Source organism: Batrachochytrium dendrobatidis, assembly GCF_000203795.2.
Source record: "Batrachochytrium dendrobatidis JAM81 unplaced genomic scaffold BATDEscaffold_2, whole genome shotgun sequence".
NCBI lineage: Eukaryota > Fungi > Chytridiomycota > Chytridiomycetes > Rhizophydiales > Batrachochytrium > Batrachochytrium dendrobatidis.
The window spans coordinates 546,381-572,424 of NW_006281100.1; the positions used below are offsets into that span (position 1 = coordinate 546,381).

At 39.3% G+C, this 26,044-nt stretch overlaps 7 protein-coding genes across 7 annotated transcripts; 2 read left to right on the plus strand and 5 right to left on the minus strand.

The window, feature by feature from the left end:
- Positions 1 to 399: 399 nt before the first annotated feature.
- BATDEDRAFT_22802 (uncharacterized protein) lies at positions 400 to 2,377 on the plus strand (the record flags this gene model as incomplete). Its single annotated transcript, XM_006676567.1, has 2 exons — positions 400 to 502; positions 615 to 2,377. 2 exons carry the CDS (start codon positions 400 to 402, stop codon positions 2,375 to 2,377), a joined length of 1,866 nt encoding a protein of 621 aa, XP_006676630.1.
- Positions 2,378 to 2,836: 459 nt separating this feature from the next.
- BATDEDRAFT_15823 (F-actin-capping protein subunit beta) lies at positions 2,837 to 4,485 on the plus strand. Its single transcript, XM_006676492.1, has 6 exons — positions 2,837 to 2,899; positions 3,077 to 3,285; positions 3,470 to 3,583; positions 3,645 to 3,724; positions 3,818 to 3,990; positions 4,081 to 4,485. Exons 1-6 carry the CDS (start codon positions 2,897 to 2,899, stop codon positions 4,303 to 4,305), a joined length of 804 nt encoding a protein of 267 aa, XP_006676555.1. The 5' UTR covers positions 2,837 to 2,896; the 3' UTR covers positions 4,306 to 4,485.
- A 1-nt stretch (position 4,486) lies between these two features.
- BATDEDRAFT_86480 (uncharacterized protein) lies at positions 4,487 to 5,639 on the minus strand (the record flags this gene model as incomplete). The annotated part of the gene is made up of 3 exons (XM_006676964.1): positions 4,487 to 4,857; positions 4,948 to 5,427; positions 5,537 to 5,639. The coding sequence occupies 3 exons, from the start codon at positions 5,637 to 5,639 to the stop codon at positions 4,487 to 4,489; spliced, it is 954 nt and encodes a 317-aa protein (XP_006677027.1).
- Positions 5,640 to 7,141: 1,502 nt separating this feature from the next.
- BATDEDRAFT_86479 (calcineurin regulatory subunit B) lies at positions 7,142 to 8,120 on the minus strand (the record flags this gene model as incomplete). Its single annotated transcript, XM_006676965.1, has 3 exons — positions 7,142 to 7,383; positions 7,487 to 7,723; positions 8,072 to 8,120. 3 exons carry the CDS (start codon positions 8,118 to 8,120, stop codon positions 7,142 to 7,144), a joined length of 528 nt encoding a protein of 175 aa, XP_006677028.1.
- Positions 8,121 to 9,711: 1,591 nt separating this feature from the next.
- BATDEDRAFT_22806 (uncharacterized protein) lies at positions 9,712 to 16,580 on the minus strand (the record flags this gene model as incomplete). Its single annotated transcript, XM_006676568.1, has 9 exons — positions 9,712 to 11,893; positions 11,989 to 12,437; positions 12,542 to 12,890; positions 12,971 to 13,656; positions 14,292 to 14,395; positions 14,760 to 14,808; positions 14,872 to 14,907; positions 15,032 to 15,083; positions 16,477 to 16,580. 9 exons carry the CDS (start codon positions 16,578 to 16,580, stop codon positions 9,712 to 9,714), a joined length of 4,011 nt encoding a protein of 1,336 aa, XP_006676631.1.
- Positions 16,581 to 17,240: 660 nt separating this feature from the next.
- BATDEDRAFT_86477 (uncharacterized protein) lies at positions 17,241 to 20,795 on the minus strand (the record flags this gene model as incomplete). Its single annotated transcript, XM_006676966.1, has 5 exons — positions 17,241 to 18,954; positions 19,086 to 19,623; positions 19,702 to 19,733; positions 19,829 to 20,159; positions 20,303 to 20,795. 5 exons carry the CDS (start codon positions 20,793 to 20,795, stop codon positions 17,241 to 17,243), a joined length of 3,108 nt encoding a protein of 1,035 aa, XP_006677029.1.
- Positions 20,796 to 21,494: 699 nt separating this feature from the next.
- BATDEDRAFT_34387 (uncharacterized protein) lies at positions 21,495 to 25,898 on the minus strand (the record flags this gene model as incomplete). Its single annotated transcript, XM_006676720.1, has 14 exons — positions 21,495 to 21,792; positions 21,889 to 22,195; positions 22,295 to 22,417; positions 22,504 to 22,917; positions 23,031 to 23,230; positions 23,378 to 23,731; positions 23,818 to 23,986; positions 24,035 to 24,208; positions 24,277 to 24,350; positions 24,429 to 24,555; positions 24,834 to 24,985; positions 25,072 to 25,218; positions 25,348 to 25,539; positions 25,667 to 25,898. The coding sequence occupies 14 exons, from the start codon at positions 25,896 to 25,898 to the stop codon at positions 21,647 to 21,649; spliced, it is 2,811 nt and encodes a 936-aa protein (XP_006676783.1). The 3' UTR covers positions 21,495 to 21,646.
- Positions 25,899 to 26,044: the final 146 nt, after the last annotated feature.

Here is a 26,044-nt window from a genome sequence, read left to right on the forward strand (position 1 = left end):
CTAGTGTTTCAACTCGGTTTTAAATATTCATTTGGTACTGGATATTCTTGACAATTAAATCAAGACTTGAACTTGTTTGTCAAACATGGATAAGCTCCGTGTGTGTTGAATATACAACAAATACAGAATTACACTGATTCTCTGGCTGTGTCTGACTTGGATTGCTAAATACTGTAAACCACTGATGATGTTTGTAACCTATTCATGCATCGACGGATGACTTTGCCGCGCCGATTACAGCCATATTCACACAATAAAACATTTGTATTTGCATGAGTTTAGAAAACACAATACTTTTTTGGTGAATTTAGTGTAGATTATTATTCCATGAGCTGGCTGTTTACCATGTAATTGGATACTCGTATTGGTACCTATTTTGGATATTCCATTTATGTGAATATGGCTGTAATTGCCGTGGCAAAAACCAACAGTGGCTCTAAGTGGCCACACCACAATGGTGCCGTTTGGTGTACGATCTCGTTGCCACCTTCCATTAAAAAAAGTCGAGTTGAAAAATAGTATAACTTAAGAAACTTATGTACCAATTCGAAGTTCTTTTGGTTTCCTCAACAACACTATCTTAAATTAGAACATGCAACTACTACTTGCACTAGCACTTTCATTATTTGCTTCAACTGTCTTTGGCACGGGAGGAAATACGCCGAGAACCCAAGACCCCAGGTTAAATATTGTTGACGACGGCGATGGGATTATTGACACGAATACTCCGGAAGAGCAACCAACAAGAAGGCAATCACCAGTGAGAACTCCTAAACTAGGTAGAATGCTACCATATTTTGACGATGGCGATCCATCTAGTGAAAGCATTGCACATTGGGTAGACTCAGCTCTTGGCGAAGGTTCGACTATCATGGCTGGTCTTCGTATCACTACTAATGTACCATCTGTAAATCTTGACAACGTTCCTGGCATGCAATCAATTATTTGTAGCGATGATACTGTCATTCTCACTCTAGCATCACTATATTCAGCAAGAAGATGGACTGTTGAGCCTACTGTTTTGATTATAGGCTCTCATCATAACTGTGGAAAACAGAACAAAGCCGAATTTACCATGCGTTTAACAAAATCTTGGATAATCAACAAACGAACCAAAACGCTGATATTCGAAACTGTCGATCCAGAATCAAATGGCGTGGTGGGAGATTTTGAAATCGTTGCTCATCCCAGTGTTACATTGGACGACCCCAATACCAAACCAGTATCCAAAATATATACCAGATCACTTGACAACGATATGATATCAAGTTCACCATATACCTCCAATTCCACAAGTATGCCCTACAACTTCTTTGATCAATCGAGTCCTAAGCCTGAACGCGACGATTTGATATTCCGCAAGAATAAACACGGACACATGTTGAATAAACGCGGTATTCCAATTGACCACACCATGTCCATTCCTCTTGGAATCAATCTAATGATCAACAAGTCAATTACGATACCAATACCAATGACGACTGGATCTATAGGCATGGGATGCAAGCCATGTGGCATTAAGGGATCTTCTTCAGCTAAATTCCGCGTATGGGGTCAATTGTTTCAGGCGCCCAAGTTTTCGGTCACCTGGGAAGGTCATCTTAAAGCATTCGCAGTGTTTAACTTTGATCTTAAACTTGCAGCCATCACCGATCCTACTGAAGTCCCTATTTTTGAGATTCCATTGACTCCTATCTACATGCCAGGAATTTTCCAACTCGGCCCATCGTTTGAAGTGAATCTGCGTACTGAAATTGCTTTTATTGGTGAAATGAGCGTCAGAACCAACATGTCTGCTGAACTTCCCGGTTTCAAAGCATTTTCGTCAACTGAAGAACAAAAACAATTGACTGGATTTACCCCTGTCTACCACATTAACAGTGCAACCAGTGCTAATTTGGAGGGACGCCTTCAGCTTGGTATAATTCCTGCATTGGCATTGAAAGCAAGTGTTTTTACCTATGATCTTATACAAACCTCTATTTCAGTGGACTTGGAGACAGATATAAAGCTTAGCGCTTTTGGAATGGTGGCAACGGATGAATCAAATAACACAAAAAAAGCAAGTGCAAAGGGAGGAAAGTTTTGTATTGGTATAGCAATGGGTATAAGACTCCTGGGCAAGGTACTCGGATCAACTCGAGAGCTTTTGGTGGTTCCAATGACCATATTGCTAGACAAGTGTTGGAATAGCATCAAAACAACAGAAAACCAAACAGGCGTGACGTCGGTTGTTCGTCAAAAGTATAACCAGATCATGGGAATCAAACCACCAGAAGCAAAACCAGCACCGACAATAGAACCTGTTCCTACTGAACCAGCAGTACTTTGGCTTCCAGCACCAGTAACAGACATTACTGCACCCCCAGTCGAATAGCACTACTCTTCAATGACTACAGTAGTAAATTTTAACTGTTTTTCATCACCACTTTATAAAGCCATTCTCGCATTGCTCCAATCGACTGTCATCCCACTTGAACAGTTTCCTAATTACAAAGGTAGCATTAATTCATGCCAATAAGTTTATTTTATTTTACACCTGCCAGCCATTCAAAGTTGAATTGTATATTGAAAATGTAATTTTGATCGTGTCGAAACAGTGATTCACTGCACGATACCACTGCCAAAATAAATAGTTTTAAATCCTATAACCAGGTCGCATTGCAATGGTAGAGTTGATATCCAGCTGAATAGTAATCGTATATTCAATAGACCATCAATGAATGAATGGATTTGATTGCGAGTTTTAGTGAGCCATGAATATATCACTTGCATGCAGACTTTAGAATCTTATCCCCTGGCATATCGCCTTGCCGTTTTTATAGCTTTCTTGCACCACCTTCCGCTTTGTTTTCAGTTTATATCTAAACCCCTGGACTACTAATAGCTTTGAACTATGGTGGGTCAGTTTATTGTCTGGATGCAGCTACTGCATACTAGTTTGGTATTAAGTCCATACATCTTGACTGGGCTGAATATTCTGTCATCTGCGTTCAGTTTAATGATGGCAATCATCCCTATTCACTAGCACATTCGTATCTTGTTACACCCAGACTAACTCCTGACACAACCGTAGGCAGACCAACTCGACTGTGCTCTAGACTTGATGCGTCGTCAACCTCCTTCAAAAACCACTCAGAACTTGGCCAAACTCATTCAGCTCGTGCCTGACCTTACTGAAGATCTCTTGACTTCGGTTGATCAACCCCTCAAGGTTGAAAAATGTGTTCGTACTGGCAAAGATTTCCTATTGTGCGACTATAACAGAGACGGCGACTCTCATAGGTTTGGACTTGTTCTATTGTCATGTTCAATTTGCTATAATAGTTTTGTCTATATGCGACTCAGGTCCTACAAAGTTACTTGAAAGTCATTGTGCTTTGGCATGCTTTCAGCCATTAGATTAAAAACAATCTCAAATTTACTTGCAGGCTTATTTAGATTAAACCTATTTTGTTTTTCATTCCAGGTCACCTTGGTCTAATGAGTATCAGCCACCAAATGCTGATGGTATTCGACCATCAGCCAAACTCCAAAAACTCGAAACTGCTGCCAATGATGCATTCGATACTTATCGTGACTTGTAAGTACACATAGCTTTCTGTAATGCCATGCTGCTATAAAATAATGTATTACTTGTGTAGATACTTTGGTGGAGGTGCATCTTCTGTATATCTTTGGGATCTGGAGGATGGTTTTGCGGGAGTAGTTCTTATCAAAAAGAGTTGAGTAGATGTTTGTGGAATGCACGATGCGGCATAAAGAATCGATACGGCTTGTATGATTTTCCAACTGTTGACTGATCAAACTTTTACAGCCATCGATGACAGATCTGAGTCTGGGTCATGGGACTCGATCCATGTATTGGAAGTCACAGAAAAGGCAAAGGCTGCCAGATACAGAATCACATCAACAGTTATGCTGCAAATTATTTCTACCAAAACAGAAAAGACACCAGCTGTTGATCTTAGTGGAAGCATTACCAGATTGGTAAATACAGCTTGCACTATTTATATATTGAGCTATTTGAATGTACACTCTGATTCAAGTGTCTCACCCAACAACGCGTTTTACCTTTAGACTGAGCAGGAGCTTCCAGTTGACACATATATCGGTCATATTGCCAACATTGGCCGCTTGGTGGAAGACATGGAGTTCAAGATGCGCGATAACATTTTGCAGATATATTTTGGAAAAACAAAGGATATTGTCAATGATCTTCGATCCATCAAGGACCTAGAGGCTGTCAAAAAGCAAGATGCTTTGCGTGCACAACTTGCTGGCAAACTTGCTGAACGCAAATGAACTTATTGCAGCAATTTTCCCTTATATCGACTATTGTTGGCGATTTATTTGGACATGTAGGGATTTGAAAAACTTGTCAAAGTGATTAGGACTTTAATCACTTTAGGTTTCAATATCAAAAAACTGGACAAATGCATTGATCACAGCTACAATTCCAATAATATGAAATCATTTTGACGTATCATGTTGGTTTATTCAATGCACGTTGAGCCTTTTCTACACCCTGTGAAAATCCAATATGTTGAGACCTTGCCAAGGCTTGTTTGAAATACGAAACAGCTTCATGGCTTTGTCCAAGCTTATCGAGAATCGCCCCCATGTTAAAATAAGTAATTGGATCGCATTCTCCACATGTACCTAATGGCCCCACTTTTTCAAGAATCTGCATGGAAATGGTAGCAAGCTGTAAAGCTTGTGTCAACGCTTCTTTGTTGCTATCCCATTTTGATATGCATTCTGCAAGGTTGTTGTGCAAGATTGCTGATCGGCATTGGCGTTCTAAAAGCGATAATTCTTTGTCTTGATCAAGCATTTCCAGTGCCCGCTGATATACTAGAATAATACACGAATTACTAGATTGAACTTGTAGCTTGCCAAACCACAGTGCATGGTATTAGAACATGGTATATGTGGTAGTCTTACCTGGAACAGCCCAGTCGATCAAGTTTTGATTCGAGTAAATATGTCCAAGTTGCTCCAATGTCATTCCAATCTGTCTGGGTGTAGCCCATGGAGCTAATTTGAGACTCCCTGCAGATACAACCTTTTGCTGAACATCCAATGGCAATCCAGACTCGTCAGAGCTTGTCGAGTTTAAATCCAGTGAATTTTCAACAATCCATTCCAAGTATATTCTGGCTGCCTTCATATCTGCAGCAGACTCGGCTGCCTCGGACGCCCATTGAGCAGCTTTCATTGCAATCGAGAGTCGTCTTGTTTTTTCGTTTGCTGATTCAATCTGGTCGGATGGAGGCTTGCATACGATTTTAAAAAGAATGGACAGAACCGCTCTTTGCTGGGATAGATCACCGACTTTGTTGTAGTAGTCTGCTAGATGCTCATATATGCCTGTGATTTCTGGACTGGTAATTGAAAGTCCGGCATTGAGTGTTTCCCTAATTGCTGATGTATTAATAGTATAGCTATGAGAATGGAATGGCTTGCAATTCCATCTGCACTCATGATCATATCCAGAATGTCGATACAGGAATTAGTTATATTCTAAACACACCTGCATCGTACTCTTGACCAGGGAGATATTCCAATCCTCCATAGTGATGACCAAGCAGAGCTCGGCGAAGATGTCTACGAGCAGAAGTTGGATAGTTTCTCATTTTGTATTGTAAATATAGAAACCCACCACCACCTACTACAATTGGAGTGGCTATCAGTACTGCTGCTACTCTTCTCCAGGCCATAGTGCGTCACAAGCTTGAATATTTATTAAAGCCTGCTTGCAAGATTGAATTCAATCTATTTTACAGCCATATTCACGTAAAACACCTTTGGAATGAATAATGGTTGAATATTTATTGTTTTCCTATTGGACTGACTGTTTATTATGCAGTCACTCTTATTTAGTGGTTCATTTTATATGAATACAGCCGTGTTGAATGCAGTATGCCAAGATGACTGTTTCTTACGAAATCGTAATTATAAATTGATCAGGCAATCCCTCATCAGATAAGATCAAGTTTTGATAATCATCGAGAATCAGACTGCAATGTACAAGTTTACAAGCCGATCAATTGAACCGTATCAATAATATTAAAACTGAGTTCAGAATCTGCCACAAGCATTCTACTGTCAAGTAAAACGGGGGCAACTACTCGAGACAAACAGTTCTAGTTATATATCAACGACAATCAAATCACTTTAAACAGCAAAACGTCTTGAACTCTCATATCCTCAGTATCATCATTTGAAGGTAGATGGACTACGCAATATAGCCCATCTAGTAGTTGTCGCCCTGTCAAGCAAACTACTAAAGTCGTAGGCAAGATTCGACAAGACGACATCAAACCACATGGACTATTAATAAAATAGAGCCAACCATAGAAACCAATACTCGATCGATCCATACCCTGACTGGTGAGCTTGATGTATCCAGTAGCAAATACCTTGCAAAATGATTCAATACAATCAAAAGGCAGAAAGAGACAGACAACCCACTAGACCAACACAACCATCAAGAAACTTCCCGAGGGCTCATTCAAGAGCCAACGAATGTTGGTCTTGTCGCCTGTAAATAATAGTATCCTCTGGCGGTTTCCTCATATCCAATTGCAGATCTACATCCAAAACACATTGCTGATAAGCAAGGTTGAATGGATCTGCAGCATCAAAGGGATCAGACAGGCCTTTGTAATCGGGCAGCTTACTAGAGGTTGAGGTGGGTTTACATAGCAAGATGTACTGCGTGCAATACATATCTTGAATACAAAAAGGCATTTTGACTGATAGGAATGCATGGGCCACAACAGATCAGCCAGTGAGGATTTGGATAGAACGATGTCAAATAAATGTGGTCTAGTTTCTACAATCCAGCAAGAGTTTTGCAATGCATCTACAATCGTATTCACGCAAAATAAAACTCTAGATTCATCTTGCTTTGGAATAGACAATGGCTGAATATTCGTTGTTTCCCTATTGAAGACCGACTGTTTATTATGTATTTTGGCACTCTTATTTAGTGGTTCATTTTATATGAATACGGCGGCAAACATTCTGTTGTGTCAATCAGCAAGAAAAGCAGCCAAGCCAAAAAAACTAATGAAAAATGACTGGGTAGCAAGTGTTACTTGAATCGCACCCAGAGATTGAAATATATAAAATGCTAGAAACGCTCTGGATCCAAAGTCATTTGCCGTGCAATGTCTGTACTTTCCACCATCTTTGTAAACTCATCAAACGAAACCTTTCCATCCATATCTATGTCAGCTTCCATAATTGTCTTGTCAACGATTTGCTGAAGCTGAGCATCTTTAAGATTGTTTCCAACCATCATTTTTAGCACCAGAAAAAGCTCGCCATTGGAAATAAATCCATCTCGGTCCATATCATAGACTTTAAATGCAACTGAATGCATACAATTTTACAAACATGTTAGAAATGCATGCTCTCAAAGTTGGAATGATACTAGTCAGCATGCATTGCAGATCCAAAAAGTCGAGTCACTTACAATGGAGTTTATCTTCCTTTTTCCCCTTGGCAGAAAATGCACTCAATCCAGTAAGAAACTCTTTGAAATCCACATCTCCAGAACCGTTGGTATCAAATACTGCTAGCAGTCGTTGGGCTAGAGGATTACTTGCAATGGCAGGAATAGCGAGAAACTCGTCTCGCTCCAAGGATCCAGACCCATCCTTGTCGAGTTTTACAAAGCGCTTATAGAGTCGAGTGATCTCATCTTCTGAAACTTGAAAATCAATCACAATAGAGCCAGAAATGTCCCATGTGGTACACAAGTCAATGGTATGGATAAAACAAAAATGCATAGAAAGGTCAGCAAGGGTATTTTCAATGGTCGATGCTATTCGAATGTGAATTTGGCAAGACATCCATTCAAAAAGGAGAATGGCATGTACTGATTATCTCGGACAATGTCAGACAATATAGGTCAATTGGTAATCGATTATAGCCAAGATACCTTATCCTTAGCCAGTCGGAGAAAGGATAGCAAATACAGATTATAATGCTGAAATATCAATAATATGCATTTGATAGATACAGTAAGAAGGGTTAGATTCAAACAGGATGAACATACAGTTTGTGGATGCCACCAGCTCAGCCAATGCGCTCTGTTGGTTGCCCATGATGTTACTATGGTATGAAGAACATCCATTAAAAATTCGTGCAAGCCAAATCCATCGACATTTTTCGGTTCCAAATGCATTTTGGGTAAAATGGCCAAGCAGTCTGAAATATTTGGCCATTTACAGCCATATTCACCCAAAATGGAACTTGTATTCTAATCCCACATCTAGCCCAAGAAAACAAGATTGCACATTTCAGGAATGCAACTATACATGCCAGTCACGCAACGTTTGATTTCTAGGAGAGTTACATATTGAACAGGTGTGGGATTGATTGAAACTGATACAAATACTGCTTTAAACACTCGCTCACCTATCTTGTTTCATTTTACATGAATATGATCAAATATATCAGCTTAGATATTGTCAAGAGTAATAAATACTCTCGAGATTAAAATATTTATTGATGTGCCAGTTTATGGTAGTATTGGCAAGTCTTTGATGCTCAACCTCCAAGCAATCTCGAAAAACAATTTCGTAGTTTCAGTTATACCTGCATTAAACTGCTGATTCAACATCACAATGGTTTTTTTGGAAGCTGGTTATATCTTCGTTTTGAAAGGGTAACACTGTTTTCTAGTGTGCGCAATTGAACTTTTCCTTGGCTCATTAATAGTCTGATTCTATCCTGTATAATCATCAAAAGATTAGCATACAAACAGCTGTGACGGATCAAATTAAAATACATCATATAGCTTAAAAGTAAACGGATATACAAGCGCATAGGATGAATGGCTCAATTGGACAAGACAATACCTGACTGGTTTCAGATCGGTACTGCTCAAAATCAGATCTAGCCCATCTCTGAATATATTGTTTGTCTGCTTCATTCACATCTGGAGTCAGGTTCAGTGATTATAAATAAAAGTTAGACTAAGCTAGTGGGAGACATGAATGGCATTTATATAGAAATCACAATCCAATAATCGCCTTGTAATCCGACTTTAGTAAGCAGTCAATGGCCAAGCATGTTCAATGATACTTGCATTTAGTTGTTCTAAGAATGTCCCTGTATAACTGGAGCACTTGCGACCTGGTAAGAAACTAGTCGGATCAATATCACACCAGTGATCAGTATTCAAGTCAACTTATGCACCATGTTGATCAAGACTGATGGCATCAAGTAGCAATGCTGGAACATAGTTGCCAAGTACCTCTTTCAAACTAAGGATCGGTTTCATATCCATGTACTGAAATCAAATGTTTATAGTAGTTGGTGAGTTTGTTGTTTGAGCAGGACTGGCTTGTATTGGTAAAATAGAAACACTTGCAATGATTGTGTCTTGCTTGGAATAATCAATGGCTAAATGTTTGCCGTATTTCCTATTGAAGATTGACTATTTATTCAATACACAAACATATAATATAAACTATAGTTTTGGGTTGGTATATTGTAATCCAAATACTGAATTTGACCTGATGGTGTCAAATTCATCTGTTTTAATCCCACACTCTAGCCCAAGAAAACAAGATTGCACATTTCTGGAATGCAACTATACATGCCAATTTCCAGAAAAATCTCTCCATTGTCGCTAGCGTAATCAATTCCAATCCTGAATCAACTCAAATAATACTAAAAATTAAAGTTTATTCATAATAAAAACTCATCCTCAAACTCCGATCTCAAGTCATGCCATGATCTTTGAACACCTTGCCGGTCTTCAATTAATTGGTTGCTTATGGGCATTTGTGTATATTCTTTTTGGCCGATATTTGCGTAATTGACAGCATGGGTAGCACCAGGAATATTGAGAGAGGAAAATGAATGGCCAGTAGGGGTAACAAAGGAAGAATGTGTGTTCACGTAGCCCTGTTGGGCTGAAGCATTTGACTGATTCAACAATCTCACCACAACCGGATCAATCCTCTGTTGTGAAAATTCGATACTTCCAAAAATTCCTTGCTGCGGGCCAGACTGTTGCTTTGGTATACTCGAGTATTGGTTTGTAGAGTTGGCAGCGTGTGAGTACTGGTGGCTTTTTTGTGTGTCAGTAGAAAGCATGGTTGGTCTAAACATAGTATTTTTGGGTGAAGCAGCTATACTCAATGAAGCGTGATTTGGATTTGCAGGTGCACTGGATGTTGCTGGTTCATTGGTGCGACTCAATTCATTTGTGAGGCTGGGACCGAGTGTGAAGATGCCTGTTTGGAAAACTTCAAACCACGAATCGGTTTTAGGATGTACCGAAGAAACTGCATTTTGGTGTTTAGGCATAGTAGCCACGTGGTTGACAATCTTTTCAGACAGGGTTCGCAAAGTAGTCGCATGGTCAGTTGCAGCAGACCAAACTTGTGAAATGCTTTTCAAAACGGGTAGAATCACGGCATCCAGCGGATCAATTCCGCTTAAAAACATTCCGGTTTCAGTAGTCATATCAATCGTGGACACGCCTGTGAGAGGAAAGACAAGCCGTCTAGCATATCCCTTTTGGCACATAAGAGCCACGGCAATGGGCATCATGAGTGTTGCAATCATTGGGGAACATACTATTTCAGATGGAGGAGTAGTGGTTGACGATGTGGACAGCCCAGATCCGTATACAGATTTCAAGAGATGACACTGGGCTTTGTACATGAATGCAATAATCTGATGACTTTGATATTTCTTGTGACTGATTTGTGATGTAGATATCGAAAAAAGCTGCTGGCCAGGCTGTAAACCAATATATTTTTCTACAGGCTCGTCAGTTTCATCTGCGTTATCAAATGAAATGGCTGTAGACTCTGCGTTTCGTTGATGAAGCAAAGCAAATGCCGAGAAAAGCAAAAGATTAAGCATTACCATCATACCGCATACACGCCGACCCTCTTTGATGGAGCAGAATTTGGCCAGACCTTGAACATCTATAGTAGTAGTGGCTTCAAGGCTATGAAATAGTCGAAAATGAAGTGGCAGGCCTTCGTACCAAACAAGCAAACTAGTATGTAAACTCTGCATATCGTCGCCTGTGTTGGACAAACTCTGAAGAGCAGGTGCAGTATGGCCGTTTAGCTTTGTAGATTTAGGCAATGCAGGAGCGTGCAAGGAACGAACAATACGTCGAACAATGTATGATAGTTGGATAATGTGCATCGATTCGTCCAGGTTGCTAAATAAATGATTGACTTGGAAAAATCCTAGAGACTGTTTAGTCCAGCGATCAGAAGTCAAATCGGTTGGCCCAAACACAGTATCTTTTGGAAATCCAGAAAAAAAAGGTTTCCATTTTTCAGGATCGGCCACCTTTTGAGTCGCATTGTCGTTACAATCACCTATTGGACTCTGCCCGTTTGCCAATTTTGGCGAAACACGGTCAATCAGAGTTGTAGTATCTAGCATGGTATCCACATATTCGGCTTCGCCAAGCTGCAGCGGAATTCCGGTAGATAGCGATACAAACAAGTCTGCAAGCAAGGTGACCCACCAAACCCGCTTGCGTTCCTGCAGACTAACTGGCACACAAGTCTTGCGACTGCCATTATAAAGCGAAAAAAAATCGGGAAGACTTTTGGAGTAATACAGCTCATACTTTTCTGCAAGACGACAACCCATGCCAATCGTTGTCCAGGTACGACACCGCTTCAAAGAGTAATCGCATGATGTTAGCAAAATGGCTGCTTGGCATATGGCAAGCGATTCAGGTGAAGTAAAGTGCTTGCTTTCTGGAGGAGGGACTGCAGCAAAGGCACGATCCATAAAGTACTCACTAGCACGCTGGGGAGAATAAAACGGTGTCTGATATAACAACGAGTTTTGCGAGTAGTGGCATCCAATGGCATATATAGCATTGAGTCTAATATAATTCAAGGAATTAGTATAGTATTGCGAGCGACATTCATTCATAAACAGCTGTTTATCCAAAATTTCACCAAAAGCACAAATACTTACAACATTTGATGGTGTTTGTTGATTGGAATAAGATTTTCAAAAAAAGGTGTTTCGTGAATGATTGGAAAGGTAGGATGATAGTAGGTGAAAAACATTGATATAAGATGGAGAAAAAATTCGGATGGAAGATTGGGAAATTCGGCGAGTGTAAGATTCACAGGTCCGTAAAGTAGTGATTCAATGTTAAATGATAAATCAGCGCTTGGGACACTGCCATCTGTTGAAGGCGATACTAGAAGTGTATTGAGATCTACAGACATTTTTGGATTGAGTTGGGCATAAAGATTCAACACTTCAGGATCAATCTGAATTTGACTAGAATTATTGAAATCAGGATTGCTATTCGGAATGTACTCCTGAGAGTTGAATGTGCTAGACTTGAGGTAATTACCGCCAAGCATGTTTTGAATACTGATGGATTGCAACTGGGATGGGTCTAGTGAAAGGTTCTATCAGATATGTACAATAAGGGTTAGAAGGAACCCAGTCTTTGAAACGCATTGCAACAGGATTCTCAAAATCCGAAAGAACAATCGCCTGAAAGCAAACTAACCGACTCTAAATTTCGATTTGTCGATGCAGGAATATCAAATACAGGCTGCGTGGTCATGCCTTGAGAAACACTTGCTGGCGTGTGAAGATTAGATTGTGACAAGTGAGATAATTGTGATTGGGACACACCTTGCAAGTTGCGATTCTGCAACTCTTGTTGTTGTAGTTGATTTTGACGAAGCTGTAATAGTTGAAACTGTGATTGTGAATTATGAAGTGGCGGTACGGTTGGATGTGAATCCAACGAGAGTAATGGAGACCGAAATCCATTTCCAGATGGCATGGTTATTGAATTCAATGATGCAGGGTTAAATGACAGTTGATTTGGCTGAATAGCTGCCGAAATAGAGCTACAATTGAAAAAAAGGTATAACGTTATTTTCCAAATGGTAATCTCAAACCAATACATAACTGGTCGTGTTCAACTTACTCGGCTCCATTAGGCACACCTATTTCAGATAAAGATGCACCACTCATGTCCCGAGACACCTGGTTATCTGTCAGTGCATGAAATTGATGGTTTGAAAGTCTGTAGCTTGGATGGTTTGAAGTTGGTAAAGTATATCCTTGGTTAGAGTGCAAAGGCAGTTGAAATTGTTGCTGTGAATAGAGATGAGATGGCTGATGTTGTCCCATGTGTGACAGAGGATCCTCTCGATTTTCAGATGATCCGGACAACGCTCTTATCGGCAATGTATAGTCTGTATCAGTGGAATGGCGAGCACGCTTTGTAGATTTCAGGTTTTGTAAAGATGAACTATCAACACCTGCAGCAGTGACCATCGCGCCATTACCAGATAATAAAACTGTGTCCGATAACGAGTAGTCCAGTGCAGAGTTTCTAGCCTTTTCGGCATTGGCTCTACCTACGGAGTAGGAAAGCTCCGCGGAATCATCGGATATCCGTTTAGGACCTCTTTTCTTTTGCTCAATGAGCATCGTACAATCAGTGTTTGCTTTGACACAGTTTCCGCAAGGATATTCACCATTGCACCGTCTTTTCTTACTTTTGCATCTGTCGCATGATTGAGTCTGACGCTTGCGGGTGGTAAATGTTTGTCGAGAAGGCTGTATAGCCTCTGATGCATTTGAAATGTTTTTCATGTGATTATATTGCTAAAACAATAAATATTGTAATATAAACAAAAATACATCAGTTTGTTAGAACTCATAGTCAAGTTGTTTGATAATGGTATAATAGTAATTGGTGTAATCTCGGACTTTGCAATGCATGTAAAGGAGATTAGCATCGAGGTTTGGTAAACGCTACATGTCAAAAAACAGGCACACTGCAATTCAAACAACTAATGTATGCGCTTAGACAGCCTAGATAGTCCACCCACACAATTACATCTGGCATTATTCTAGCCGTAACAGGACTGAATCCTGAATCTAAAATTCAAGCCAAACTGCTCTCATGATGTGACTGGTAGCACATTCAGGACTCAATGCCAAACCACATGAACTGTACTGACAACTGGTAAAGCAAGAACAGAGGTCATGAGCAGACACCATACATGACCAAGTGAATTGGAAAGATGCAATCTCCAAGCAATACCAGTTTATCTTTAGGATAAATACAAGTCTAAGCAGTGGTTGGAAAAGTGCAAACTCTTGTTTACAATGAATACGACCAGAGATATAAATGCCCAAAATCAACAGTCTAATTGTCCTTTGCGCTACAGCTAATTTGAAATCAGAGATTCATCAAGCCATGAAATAATGGGCTGTTTAGCAGATAGGAGGCTTACCTCCATTGAATGGAGTTTGGAAAGTTCAACTGTTTGTGGGGGTCGAATAGAATCGAGTGCTGTTTGTGAAAAAAACCGCTGTAAAAATCCCGCTAGAGGTAGTTCTAAAACAGAAATCAATCAAGACGGGTGCAGGAGGTTCAAGGTTGTATTAGAAAGAGTTGGGTTTGACAGGATGAATCTGGGATACAGTTTATGAGCGAATGCTGCATAAAATATAACAGGACAAGTACATCAAATGATGGCGTTTGGAAAAACAGTCGACACTCTAAACCACATTGTTTTATAGGCAAGGTAGTGCAGTGTAGACAATAGACGTATGATTTAAATGAGACCTGCAGTAGATAGGCTGTTCAAGCTCATTTACTGCAGGAATGCGTGTCTGGTTAAAGTGCGGACCAAGGTTTTCAAGCCGACTAAAGTTCAAGTACAAGTCAAGGCTTTTGTTCAAGTTTGATCATGACTTACCAGTAGTATGATAGACGCTAGTTGGGAATAGATTGATATCAAAATAACGCTATCTATGCATATGGTTAATAAACAGCAAAAATCAAAATTTAATCAAAAAAGGACCACAAACCTTGATCTTGTACTTTTTATCTAGCAAGTCTGTCGGCTAATAAATGAGTAATAACCGGTCTATGACACTGAAAAGAGGGATTTTGGGTTGGCAAATGTTGGTTGTGCCGGTCCGGAGTTGCTTCAAAGTGTTTTTGCGGAAAAAAAATTACCCGACTTACAAAGCGTGCTGCTGCTTTGCATTGAATGCCAACAGTCAAGTTTAAAGAACCGCTTGGTCAATGTCAGTTGCAGCGGTGCCAGGTGTCAAGAAACACTGCTTTTCAAAACGGCCACTTCAAACAGACTGATAAGCTATGGTTCAAATGCGTATGCAGAAATACTTTCTAAACCGGACTTGGGTCCTGGTGGTCACAGCTAGCGACAAGAATATTATAGCAGAGAAAAATCTAACATGCTGACGCCAACGCGGATAAATTGTACTTTGTTCATTTGAAAATACGGTTTATATTTAAAATAACATATCGATTATTTGTCACTATCACCATCAATAAAAAGCTGCATGGAGTGCAGTTTGACCAAATAAGGCTTGTCATCGCTTATTCTCTAAATCAAATCATGATTTATTTGTAAACTAAACCATTGGGATTCACTTGGGCAAAATCAACTCAGCACATTAGATTGAAACCAGTGCCAACCTACAAATTCAAAACGGCATAGTGGTCTTGGGTTGGTTTAGGGAGGATCGTTTGCTTATTTCGAGCACACCATTACCAACATATATGGATGTTTTGTCAAAGGCTTGGTTGCACCCAAAGTTTTCAAAAACCCTAAATTGTAATCTATTCAGCCGAAAAGCTTTCAGTAGCTTGTTATTTAGTGCACTTTTCCTCGGCTGTACTCCCAGTCATTCAATGTTTGATACACAAAGCATTACAATGAAAAAACTGATGCGCACCATTACAAATTTGTAATTGTTGATAGACTGGGTGATGTAGCATGCAAATACAGTACCGCCTTTGATATCAGCTTCGAAATAAAATTATCGAGACTTGATGCCGCCACTTGGACTTGTTTATACTATTACCAAGACATTAGAAACTCAAGTTTCGGCTTTATATTTCTCCTGTAATCATGTGCAATGACTTTTGATCTACCCTCAATAGTGTATCATGTTGTAGTAGCCATAATGCATCTTGAGCACAACCAACTGAGCAAAAGAGAAAAAGAGCGAAAACAGAACGAAAATATTTATATTCCAACAAACCAGCTTTGCCATTCTCAAGACATTCTGATAGCATCCATCATATTGTTACAGCATTTCAAAAACGTGAATTCTCGAAAACCGTACAATTGTTTCAGGTTGGCATACAACCAGGTGGAACGGAACACCGAAATTTCCGCGCAAGACGGCGCCAAGCCCAACAAGCAATTGCCGCTAAACCAAATGAGGGATGTTGCCCTATATTTAATTGGAAAGAGCTTCATATGATAATGCATGTCGTTTAACAAACTGGCTGTGTCAATAAAAGCCAGCCTATCGCCATGGCACAGGAAACACGAACAATGGGTGATCCTGCCATTTAAATCAGCAGACGAACATTACACTGTTTGTAAAACAACCCCAACCACACGAAAGCAGGTCGAATGAATTTTATGCAAGTACCGCCCCAAACACATGATATACACTGGGGCAATAGTTGCTGACAACTTTTCATTTATCTCTTCCATTCCATCTCCTGTTACCATATGTAGATCTTTTTCGGCCATGATGAATTAGGAGAGCTGGAAAAATTACAGCGTGTAGCTTTGCATAAATTTCATTCGCCATACTTTTGTGTGGCCGGATTTGTTTGGCTGCTTCTGCAAAGCATATGTTGTATAAATGGCATTGCTAATACCACGTATTGACACGGTTTAGTGAATTGATGTTATTTGTTGGGCTGCAAAAGTAGATCTAAACCCTAGCCTGTCAAGCATCATATACCAGCATATCCATTAGTAGTTTGAAATAAAGGCATACATTTATTGCCATATTCATATGAAATAAAGCACTTGTATTGTAAATCACAAATATGTTTGCAATCTAGTTCAAGAAAGCAACTATCGCAATATCAGGAATGCAACTAATGTTTCCTGCCAATCATGAAAAGAAAATCAGCCAATCAAAGAGTTCCAAAAACACAAGATTGCTCAGTAAACTGGCATCCATCATTTCATGAAACTGACTGTTTATTATGCTCTTATTTAGTGGTTCATTTTACACGAGCACGCTAGTGATCCTAACACACGGTGCTGGTAGAAAACCATTGAATCTAGCCAGTCACAAATACATGGAGACTATATGAATAAAACTAGATATAATATTATATTAAACTGACCCGGCATTTTCCAATATTATGCTTGTTCAAGTCCAACATTGAGCATTGTTTACTCGATAGATAAATCTGACTGCTCCGATGCACCATCAGACCCTGTATGCTCATCGCTGCCATCTCCATTTACACGAGCCAAAGAACTAGATTTAAAACCTTGTACGAGCCCTATATCGGATATAGCAGTATTCGATGGTGCTTGAAAAGGCTGATGTCGTACTGCAAAAGGCGATGGAACTGGAAACATAGAACCAATAGATGTCGTAGATGCACGCAAATTGGTACCACTGAGCGACACAAACTCGTCATTTGTCAGATCTTTCCTATGCAATGGTACCGCGAGGTTGGAATTCATAAAGAATGCACCTATAAAACTTTGGCTGCTGTCAGATGGAATAATAGTAGCCAGTTGCGATAGAGAGCGTGGAAGTGGTGCTAAAAAAGTTGCCGTCTGATTTGTTGGGAGCAGCACCGAAGCCTGCCGTGGTGACTGATGAGCATCAATCTCGGAAATAGAAGTATGAGATGCGCTCATCAAAAACTGTTGACTATCCCATGGAAATTGATAAATAGAACTCACGGAGCAAGTTTCCACTCGACTGGGAGCCATTGCTTCGGTTGTAGCAGCATGTGAATGAACTTGAAGCTCAGTTGAATATGGTTTATAGGAATCTTGAGTGTGGGACAAGTTGGTTTTCTGGTGTAAAGAAATGTCCAACAGCAACTCGTCATTTGAAACAGATAATGCATCAAGCAATGGTTTAGGTGCCAATATCCTATTGGTATGTGCAATGGCCCACGAGGAAGATTCGCGATATTCACTGGTTGATGTAGTATCAGATTGACATACTGATATACTAGGACTTTTCTCTGTAATGATTTCTGAAGACCCGGTATCCAGCAAAGGCTGTATAGAAACTGCTGGAGTTGGTGATAAAGAGACACCCAAGGAAGTAAACGAGCAATGGGGCGGCAGCTGTACAGACTCTACTGTACTACTCTTGTCTTGAGACTGTGACTCAACATCTAGCAAGATGTGTTTATCAGATGGATACACACAAATCGAATCAATGGCGCATGCAGATTTGTTTAAAACACTTCGAGTTGCATTGTAAGAGTGTCCAGCTGAATCTAAAGATGCTTGTGATGAGGAGCACTCTTGATATGAAAATCCCGAAAATGGCGCATCTTCTTCAGTCAAGTTCTGGCTACAATCGCTATCACATCTAGAAACTGTATTATAAACTATTTCAGAGTCGAAACTTGTAGAACTAGCCATCATCTCGGGAAGTTGAAGAACACGATCGTTTTTAGAGTCCACGACATACAGGACTAGGCAAAAAATTACTCCTATGGCAGCAAGTGAAGCAAAAAAAATCTCCACTGGCAAGTAAGATCCACCTTGTACACGGATTTGGGCAGCAATAAGCGGAACTAGTGTCAGTGCAGCATTCAGTGCAGACGTAGATAAACCAAATGCAGCACCTAGTAGTCTTGGTGGTTCAGCATCTGGATTTTGATCTTTCAGTTTACACTCCTCATGTTGAATCACAGTCGCGACAGATGGCCAAATTGCAACGCCATATAACGAATAACTACATCCAAGAAAAACCATTGGATAGATGGGATTGATCATGCTTAATCCAAGAGTAAGGTGAACTCCAACAATGACCACTGCGCAACTCATCAACATCATTACTCTGCCTCCGTATCGGTCCACAAAATAACCTAAAATCGGTACTAATATGGCAGACATGGAATCTGGAATACTGAAAGTATCAATAGTATTGTGAAATACAACCACAAATGTAAAATGCATGTTAAAGGTTTGCATGATTGATTACATTCGGACAATTATAATACAAAGCATAGTCTTGTTGTTTTTAGTCTTAGCTCCTACCTCATTACAATGCCTGCCTTTTCGGGATCATTTGGATACCATTTTGACATGAAAAAATCAGATGCGATATTGTTGAATGGGATAACTGTCCCATAAAGAAGAATGCAAATGATACAGAGAATCCAAAAAGACAGCGGTAGCTGGTTTAAGCCTTTTAAATTAAACTGCATGAATGATTTGGTAGGCTCAGGTTGAAAAGGTAGTTGACCACTTAGTGTTGCATCTGAGCTTGCCAGATGACAGTCAGCATGATATCTATCAACGGTATTTTCAATAGCAGGCTCCTCTTGAGTGGAAACGCAAGCCAGCAATGGAGCGCGTTCATCCAAGGTGCAAAGTGTTTCATCCAAGGAATTGGTAGGAATATTCGCTAGAGTCGGATGACCACTAATCATAGTTGAAAGAATTATTGCACAAAGTAGTGAAACATAGCATGTGCCGCTTCCAATCCAAACAGCAACGCTTGCGTCAGTAGCCAATGCAATCCGTGGCGAAAGAATCGAGTTGACTACTGAACCAAGTCTGGAGATGCACAAATCTAAAATAAAAATAAAATCAGATCACAGTTTGAAAGGATGACATCAATTCTAATGTTTTTAAGCAGAAACCAACTTACTCAATCCCAGTGCAATAGCCAGCTCTTTATTCCTACAAATCAACAATATATTTTGACCAAAGTATTATTAGCACGAGGTGTATTTACACGAATAAGCAATACCACGTTTTCAAACGAGTAAACTCACTTGAAATAGCTTGTAGTAATAGTTGATTGAATCACACTGATGCTTTCACCGCCAATACCAAATAATACCCTGCCGAATACCATCAGCGCAAAACATTTTGTCGATACGCCAATTGAAAAGAGTGTTTGTCCAACGCATACAGTTGTAGAAAAGACCAGTAGAACAACTCTTGGATCAAAGCGATCGGCTAGTTGACCACCAATAAAGGGAAGAAACATGTTGGGAAATGAATAGACAGAGTACAAAAGATTGAGCTCATACTGCCAAGTATCGTAATCGTGTCCAAGAAATTGTTGCAAAAGTCGATTCAAGGCGGCTGGATTGTCATATGCTATTACCGATACATTTCCAGAATATACAAAACAAGTCAATAAATTTGACAGTTGTTTGGTAGCCAGTTTAACACGCCATAGCAAGACTATTAAACTTGTAGACTCAACACTACACTTGGCAATGAATGGCATAAAATCGTACCATAAAAGTTTCCAAAAAGTAGAAAGCAAGATAGGAATAGAATGATCCACCGCAAGTACCCAGTGTCATGGGCTGATGCTACATTAGCTATGAGTGGTAATGATGCTACAGGCACTGGCCGTCTTGTTCGTACAACAGGTGGACCACCACCAAAGCTGCTTGTCCGACGCAAGAAGCTACCACTGCCACGAACATACTCTTTTCCAAGAAGTCTTGGGCCATGAGGATGCGGCCATTTTCTGGTTGAACTAACTCCACTTTCAGATCTAGAGCGGATAAGACCAACTAGAGGCGAGTTCCTAGGTAAGGCGTCCAGAGATGCAACACAGTCATGGCTGCCAGAAATACCATGCTCAGAACCAGTATGGCTTGAGATAAAGTCCTGTGTTTGCACATTCAGAATAGGAGCACTATGGTTACTCGGCACCTGTCCTGTAATGCATAGATCCGGCTTGTTTAAAGGAATAACTGGCGTCTTTTTCGAGTTACTCATGTGTCTGGCTGTAATCAATGGTATGTTCACTAGAAATAGACTTGGTTATCCTGGATATTCAATATACTTATTACCCAGAAAATGTGATAAGCAATGGGATAAACCAAGACCAGTGGACTAGTTTATATACAGAAATGGCAGGTTGAGCAGAGGTCGAAGTATTATATTATTGGAGAAAAGGCTTGAATCAAAATTAAAGACTTTACAGAATAATTCCAGACTTGGCCAGCACAACTCTTTATGTTGGACTTGCTAGTTCAATCTATGTTCACATTGCAGATAACGACAATCTGAATGAGAATGTATGGATTTTTATTATTATATCTCGACATGCCACTTTCATCATGTTTGAAACACTCGGACAGCATCAAGCAAGCAGCTGTTGTAGCATTTTGAAAACAAGAGTTTTTGGTTTGTAAAACTGCACGATTGGTCTAGGCTAGCGTAGGCTAAAGATGGAGCGCCAAAGATCGCGTCAGAACAAGACTGAATGAGTGATGTTGTCCTATATTCAATCGAAAGGATCGGCAAACTGACCGTGTCAACAAGTCGGATTGTCGCCGTGGTATATGATCCTATCATTCAACTCAATAATCTATCGATATGTGTAAACGTCACCAAGAAAGCAACCCCCGAAAGTGTGGTTGAATGAACTTTACGTAAATATCGTTTCAAAAACATGATATACATTGGGGAAATGATTGTTGATAACTTTTCATTTATCCTTTTTATCCTCACTTTGATTGTCGCTATCCATCAACTTTTTTTGGTACAATTACCACAAGTTCAGCTCATCGACCACTGTCTTGCCATTTACTCAGTCATCCTTCTAATACCACGTTACATGATAATCATGATCGTGCTAGTTTACGATAGTTGAGTCTTGTCATGGTTTTGTTGGTTGCCAAAAACTGCGTGAGCACATTCATTTCTTTATCTGTCACTCCAAGATTAAAACTATTGAGTACGGATCGAAATTGATTGGTAGTGATGGTGCCTATTATATAATACAAATATATATTAAATAGAAAGCAAAACAAAATTTCAGCGCAATTCTTGTTCGAAAGCAGCCATATAGTAGTACACAACGCACCTTCTTTGACAAAATCATAATCCTCCATATAACTCAAGGCATCAATTCGTCTCTCGTTAACTTTTTTAGCTAGTCGATCAAGCACCGACTGTAAAATCACATTATCTTCTGGAGACAGCACATTTACAGAAGGATCAGCTTCCCAGCCATTTGAATAGACATTGAAAATGTCAACTTTTTCGGTTGGATTTTTTTCTAACCCTTTTTTGGTAAATACCGATTCAATAGCATTAGAAAACATGATATAGTTGACATATTTAGGATCTTGGGGAAGCTTGAATTGGGTTTCAAGAGCTTGTAAGTCCGCCTAATATTCATCATATTGTGAATGTCAGTGTTTAAATCATACACCCGATAGTGTTACTGTTTTATATAAAGAATGGCCGACCCTGTGCAAGCATATTACCTCTGTTAAATCTGCATACAGCACTTTGATGGCGCGTCTAAACTCGTTTCGTGTAATCTTTCCATGCTTTAAATGGTCAAAGTCTGCCATAAAATCAATCACACGAATACGCTCCGTCTTGGCCTGTAATGTCACATCAAAGATGCCATCAATTAAAACTTGGCATAGACAAATTCAGCAAAAGAATCCGCTTGCTTTCAATTGCTTACCTTTATCTTGATACGCATCATGAGCTTTTCAAACTCTGCCTCGTCAACCACTGGATCGATTGGGGGCTTTGCTTTAAATCCCGCTTTTAATAAAGCCGGTTTTTGAACATCTTTTGTACTATGTTCAGCTAATCTTGATTCTCCAAAATCTAACTGATCCTTGGAACTCAAGCCACGCTCAATTTCCTCGAGAAACAAAACGTAGTTGATGCTTTGACCAACATCTTGAATAAAATCCAATTTTGTTTGATTAGTATGCTTTTCAGCTCCAACTTCACTCTGCTCAACTCCACTATTCGATTTTGTCCAGTGTTTGCAAAGTACTTGAAATTCGTCATCGGTTACATTACAGTTCATATATGTAAGACATTGACGGAATTGAGACTTTGTCACATGCCCTGTTCCAGTGCACACCTAGGATATTATATGAATCAAATAAATTTATATATAGGAAAAATAGTTTAAAACTTGATATCATAGGTGTGATGTTTCCAAGTTTGATTCTAGTACAAACAGATTGAATTTACCTTGTCAAGATCACGAAAGAATGGCTTGACGCTGCACTGACGAACGCGTAGATGCTCACAAATGTTATTCATGGTTTTTTTTAGCAGCTCCATTTCTTCTGAATCAAGCGGATATTTAGCAAGCACAAATGGTGATGTGCGCTCATTTACAGACTCTGGATTATGAGTCGGGCGGCTTTCAAGGTGAGTTTCCCCAAACACTATTGATCAATTTGATATTCAACAAAAGCATAAATGCCCAGAAATAAATCAAGTGCTGATTAGCATGCCAGTCTGATACATGCCAAAATTGCTTGAAATTTTATATACATATACTGCATCCATCGATTGATTACAAATCAAATTACCTTTATCAATATCCTGTTCAAACTCTTTCCATTTGCAATAATTCTTTTTGCGATGGTCCATGTACTTTGTTGCAACCAATTCACTGTCAGATTCAGACAGATTTAATCCAATGCATCCAAGACCTCGTATAAACTCTTCTCGACGAATTGAATAGCTGCGAAGTTTATCAAAATCTTTAAAAAACTCGGAAATACGAATACGCTTTTGCCCAACATGGTTACGAATGCAAGTAAGAATATGATCAACATTATTTTCTCGTAAACGAGAACCTCTGGAAGAAACAGACGACTCTTCTACTTGACTAGTTTGTTTTGAATCACCAAGACTTGTTTTTTTGCTATATGTAGTGTAAGCTGATTGTATTTAAAATAATACGTAAATAAAGTATCATTTTATCAAATAGTGAATATTAGTGTTGGATAAAACTGAGACATCTTACTTTCTGGATCAATGTCTCGAATAAACTCCATGTACTTGACTTTTCCTTGTTCACGATCTTCATACTTTTTAAACAGAATATGCAAATCATCATCTGAAATACTGAGATTATATGTGGACAGAATTCGACTAAAATGAGATCGTGTTACACGCCCCATATTGCCAAGATGCTAAAAAGAATTTTAGGGTATTAGAAATCGGTTTCTATAGATTCAGACATCACTCATGCCAACATTTTGACTATATCCAAAATTAAAACTAGTTGCACTTGCTTTGTCAAAATCTTTAAAGAATGGAGCAAGAAGTAAGCGGCGCTGTTTCATAATCTCCTGATACCTGCCAATGATTTGAGCACACCGTACTTTTTCGGCAGGATCAAGTTGAGTCGAGTCCTGCATAAACACAGTCAATTACCATTTTATCAACTAGTGTAATTTAATATTTTTAAAACCGTTTTTACCGTCATCAGCCACTCTCGAAACACTGGCTTGACTTCAAATAAAGGATCACGCTCCAAATGATTTTTTGTAAATACTATCATGCACCAATAATGGAAAGTGAGAATTTATAAACATGACTGGCCATTAAAGTGAAATGAATGTATAGACCCACCCGAATCAATGGACTTGCAGAAGCGTCGGTAATTTACCCGACATGTATAGTCCTGATATTGTGCATAAATTACAGCATATTCTTCATCATTCAGTGGAAGTGATGCAAGGTTGGCACCCGCTTGAAACTATTTATAACAGTTGAATCCAAATATTAATCTCATAAATCATAATCTGACAAAAGATGCTTAAGCTGGGCCAAGATTCACCTGTTGTTTTGTCACCAGTCCACAATTGTGGTGGTCATAGTCGCGAAAGAATTCAATAAGACGTATACAATTTTTGTAGACAACTGTGGTAGAATCAAAGATTGAATATCAACATTGCATGAATAAAATGCTTTATAGTTGGATATTGTGCAGTAATTCAAAAGTAGATATTTACATTTTTTAATTTTCTCCTCTACCAAGTCAATGCGAGGCCGATTGGAATTGTGAGGCTGCAAACTAGACTCGTAAACAAGCTCTTCTGTTCCAACCGGAATATGTTTATTATACCAATTGGAGCGAGGCTGGAGTTTTGCTCCAAGCTGTGATTGATCAACGATAGGACGAGGAGCTATATGATTGGATTGTTGAAGCAGAATCAATACATTAGTAATGTGCTTGCTTGTCAAAAACAGTCAACATAGTGCCATCAATTACCTTTACGGTTTACATCCGTGTTCATCTTGAAATAATTAACCGTTCCACTGACAACACCGCCATAGCGAAGAAGCAGCAAATCTTCTTCTTGCATACTCAGTAGATTTTGTGGAATGCCACGTCGAAACTGATTATAGGTTACATATCCTTTTGATTGTTTTAGGGTATAATACATTAAACACATTAGTAGTCGAACCAACTGGGTTTGGCATCATATATTTAAAAAATGGGTGGCTGCCAATCTGAAATGATCATATTAAATATTATTTTACGTACCATTATTATACTTGTCAAAGTCTTTGAACCATGACTTTACATCAGATCCGTGATGCTTTACATATGATTTGAGTATACTAATGATTTCTGCTAATGAGGCTTCAGAGTTTGGGCTAAGAGGTCGTCGAAATGGCTTGACAATGCTTTCATTTGTGGATGTAGGCCAATATTCAAGTTGTTTTGCGCCAAATACTAGTGATTAACAAACATTTAAAAATTAAATGTTGCTATAGACCAAATGCCACAATTTTACAAATATTTGATGTATACATTGTAGCAATGAATCTTTACATGTTCATCAGCCAACATTAGCTCTCACCTGTATCGATACTATCAACAAACTCTCTCCATCGAACCATTTTAGTTTTTGGGTCAATGTAGCTTTGCTGTAAAATGTCAATTTCCTCTTTAGATAAAGGCGACACGACACCTTTATCCAAGGAAGCAGCCAAACATCTACGAAATTGAGAGACTGTCATCAATCCAGATCGCAGCTTATCAAAGTCTTGGAATAGTTCTACAAGTCGGATACGCATAGAAAAGATTTGCATTTGATATTTGCTTTTTACATTTGAAAGATGAATCTTGTCTATAGAGATATCATTGGGTGGTTGTGTAGCAGATTTGGGTCGAAATGCGAGTATCGACTGCTTATTTAAACAGTATGACGCGTTAGTATATGATGGATAGCATGATA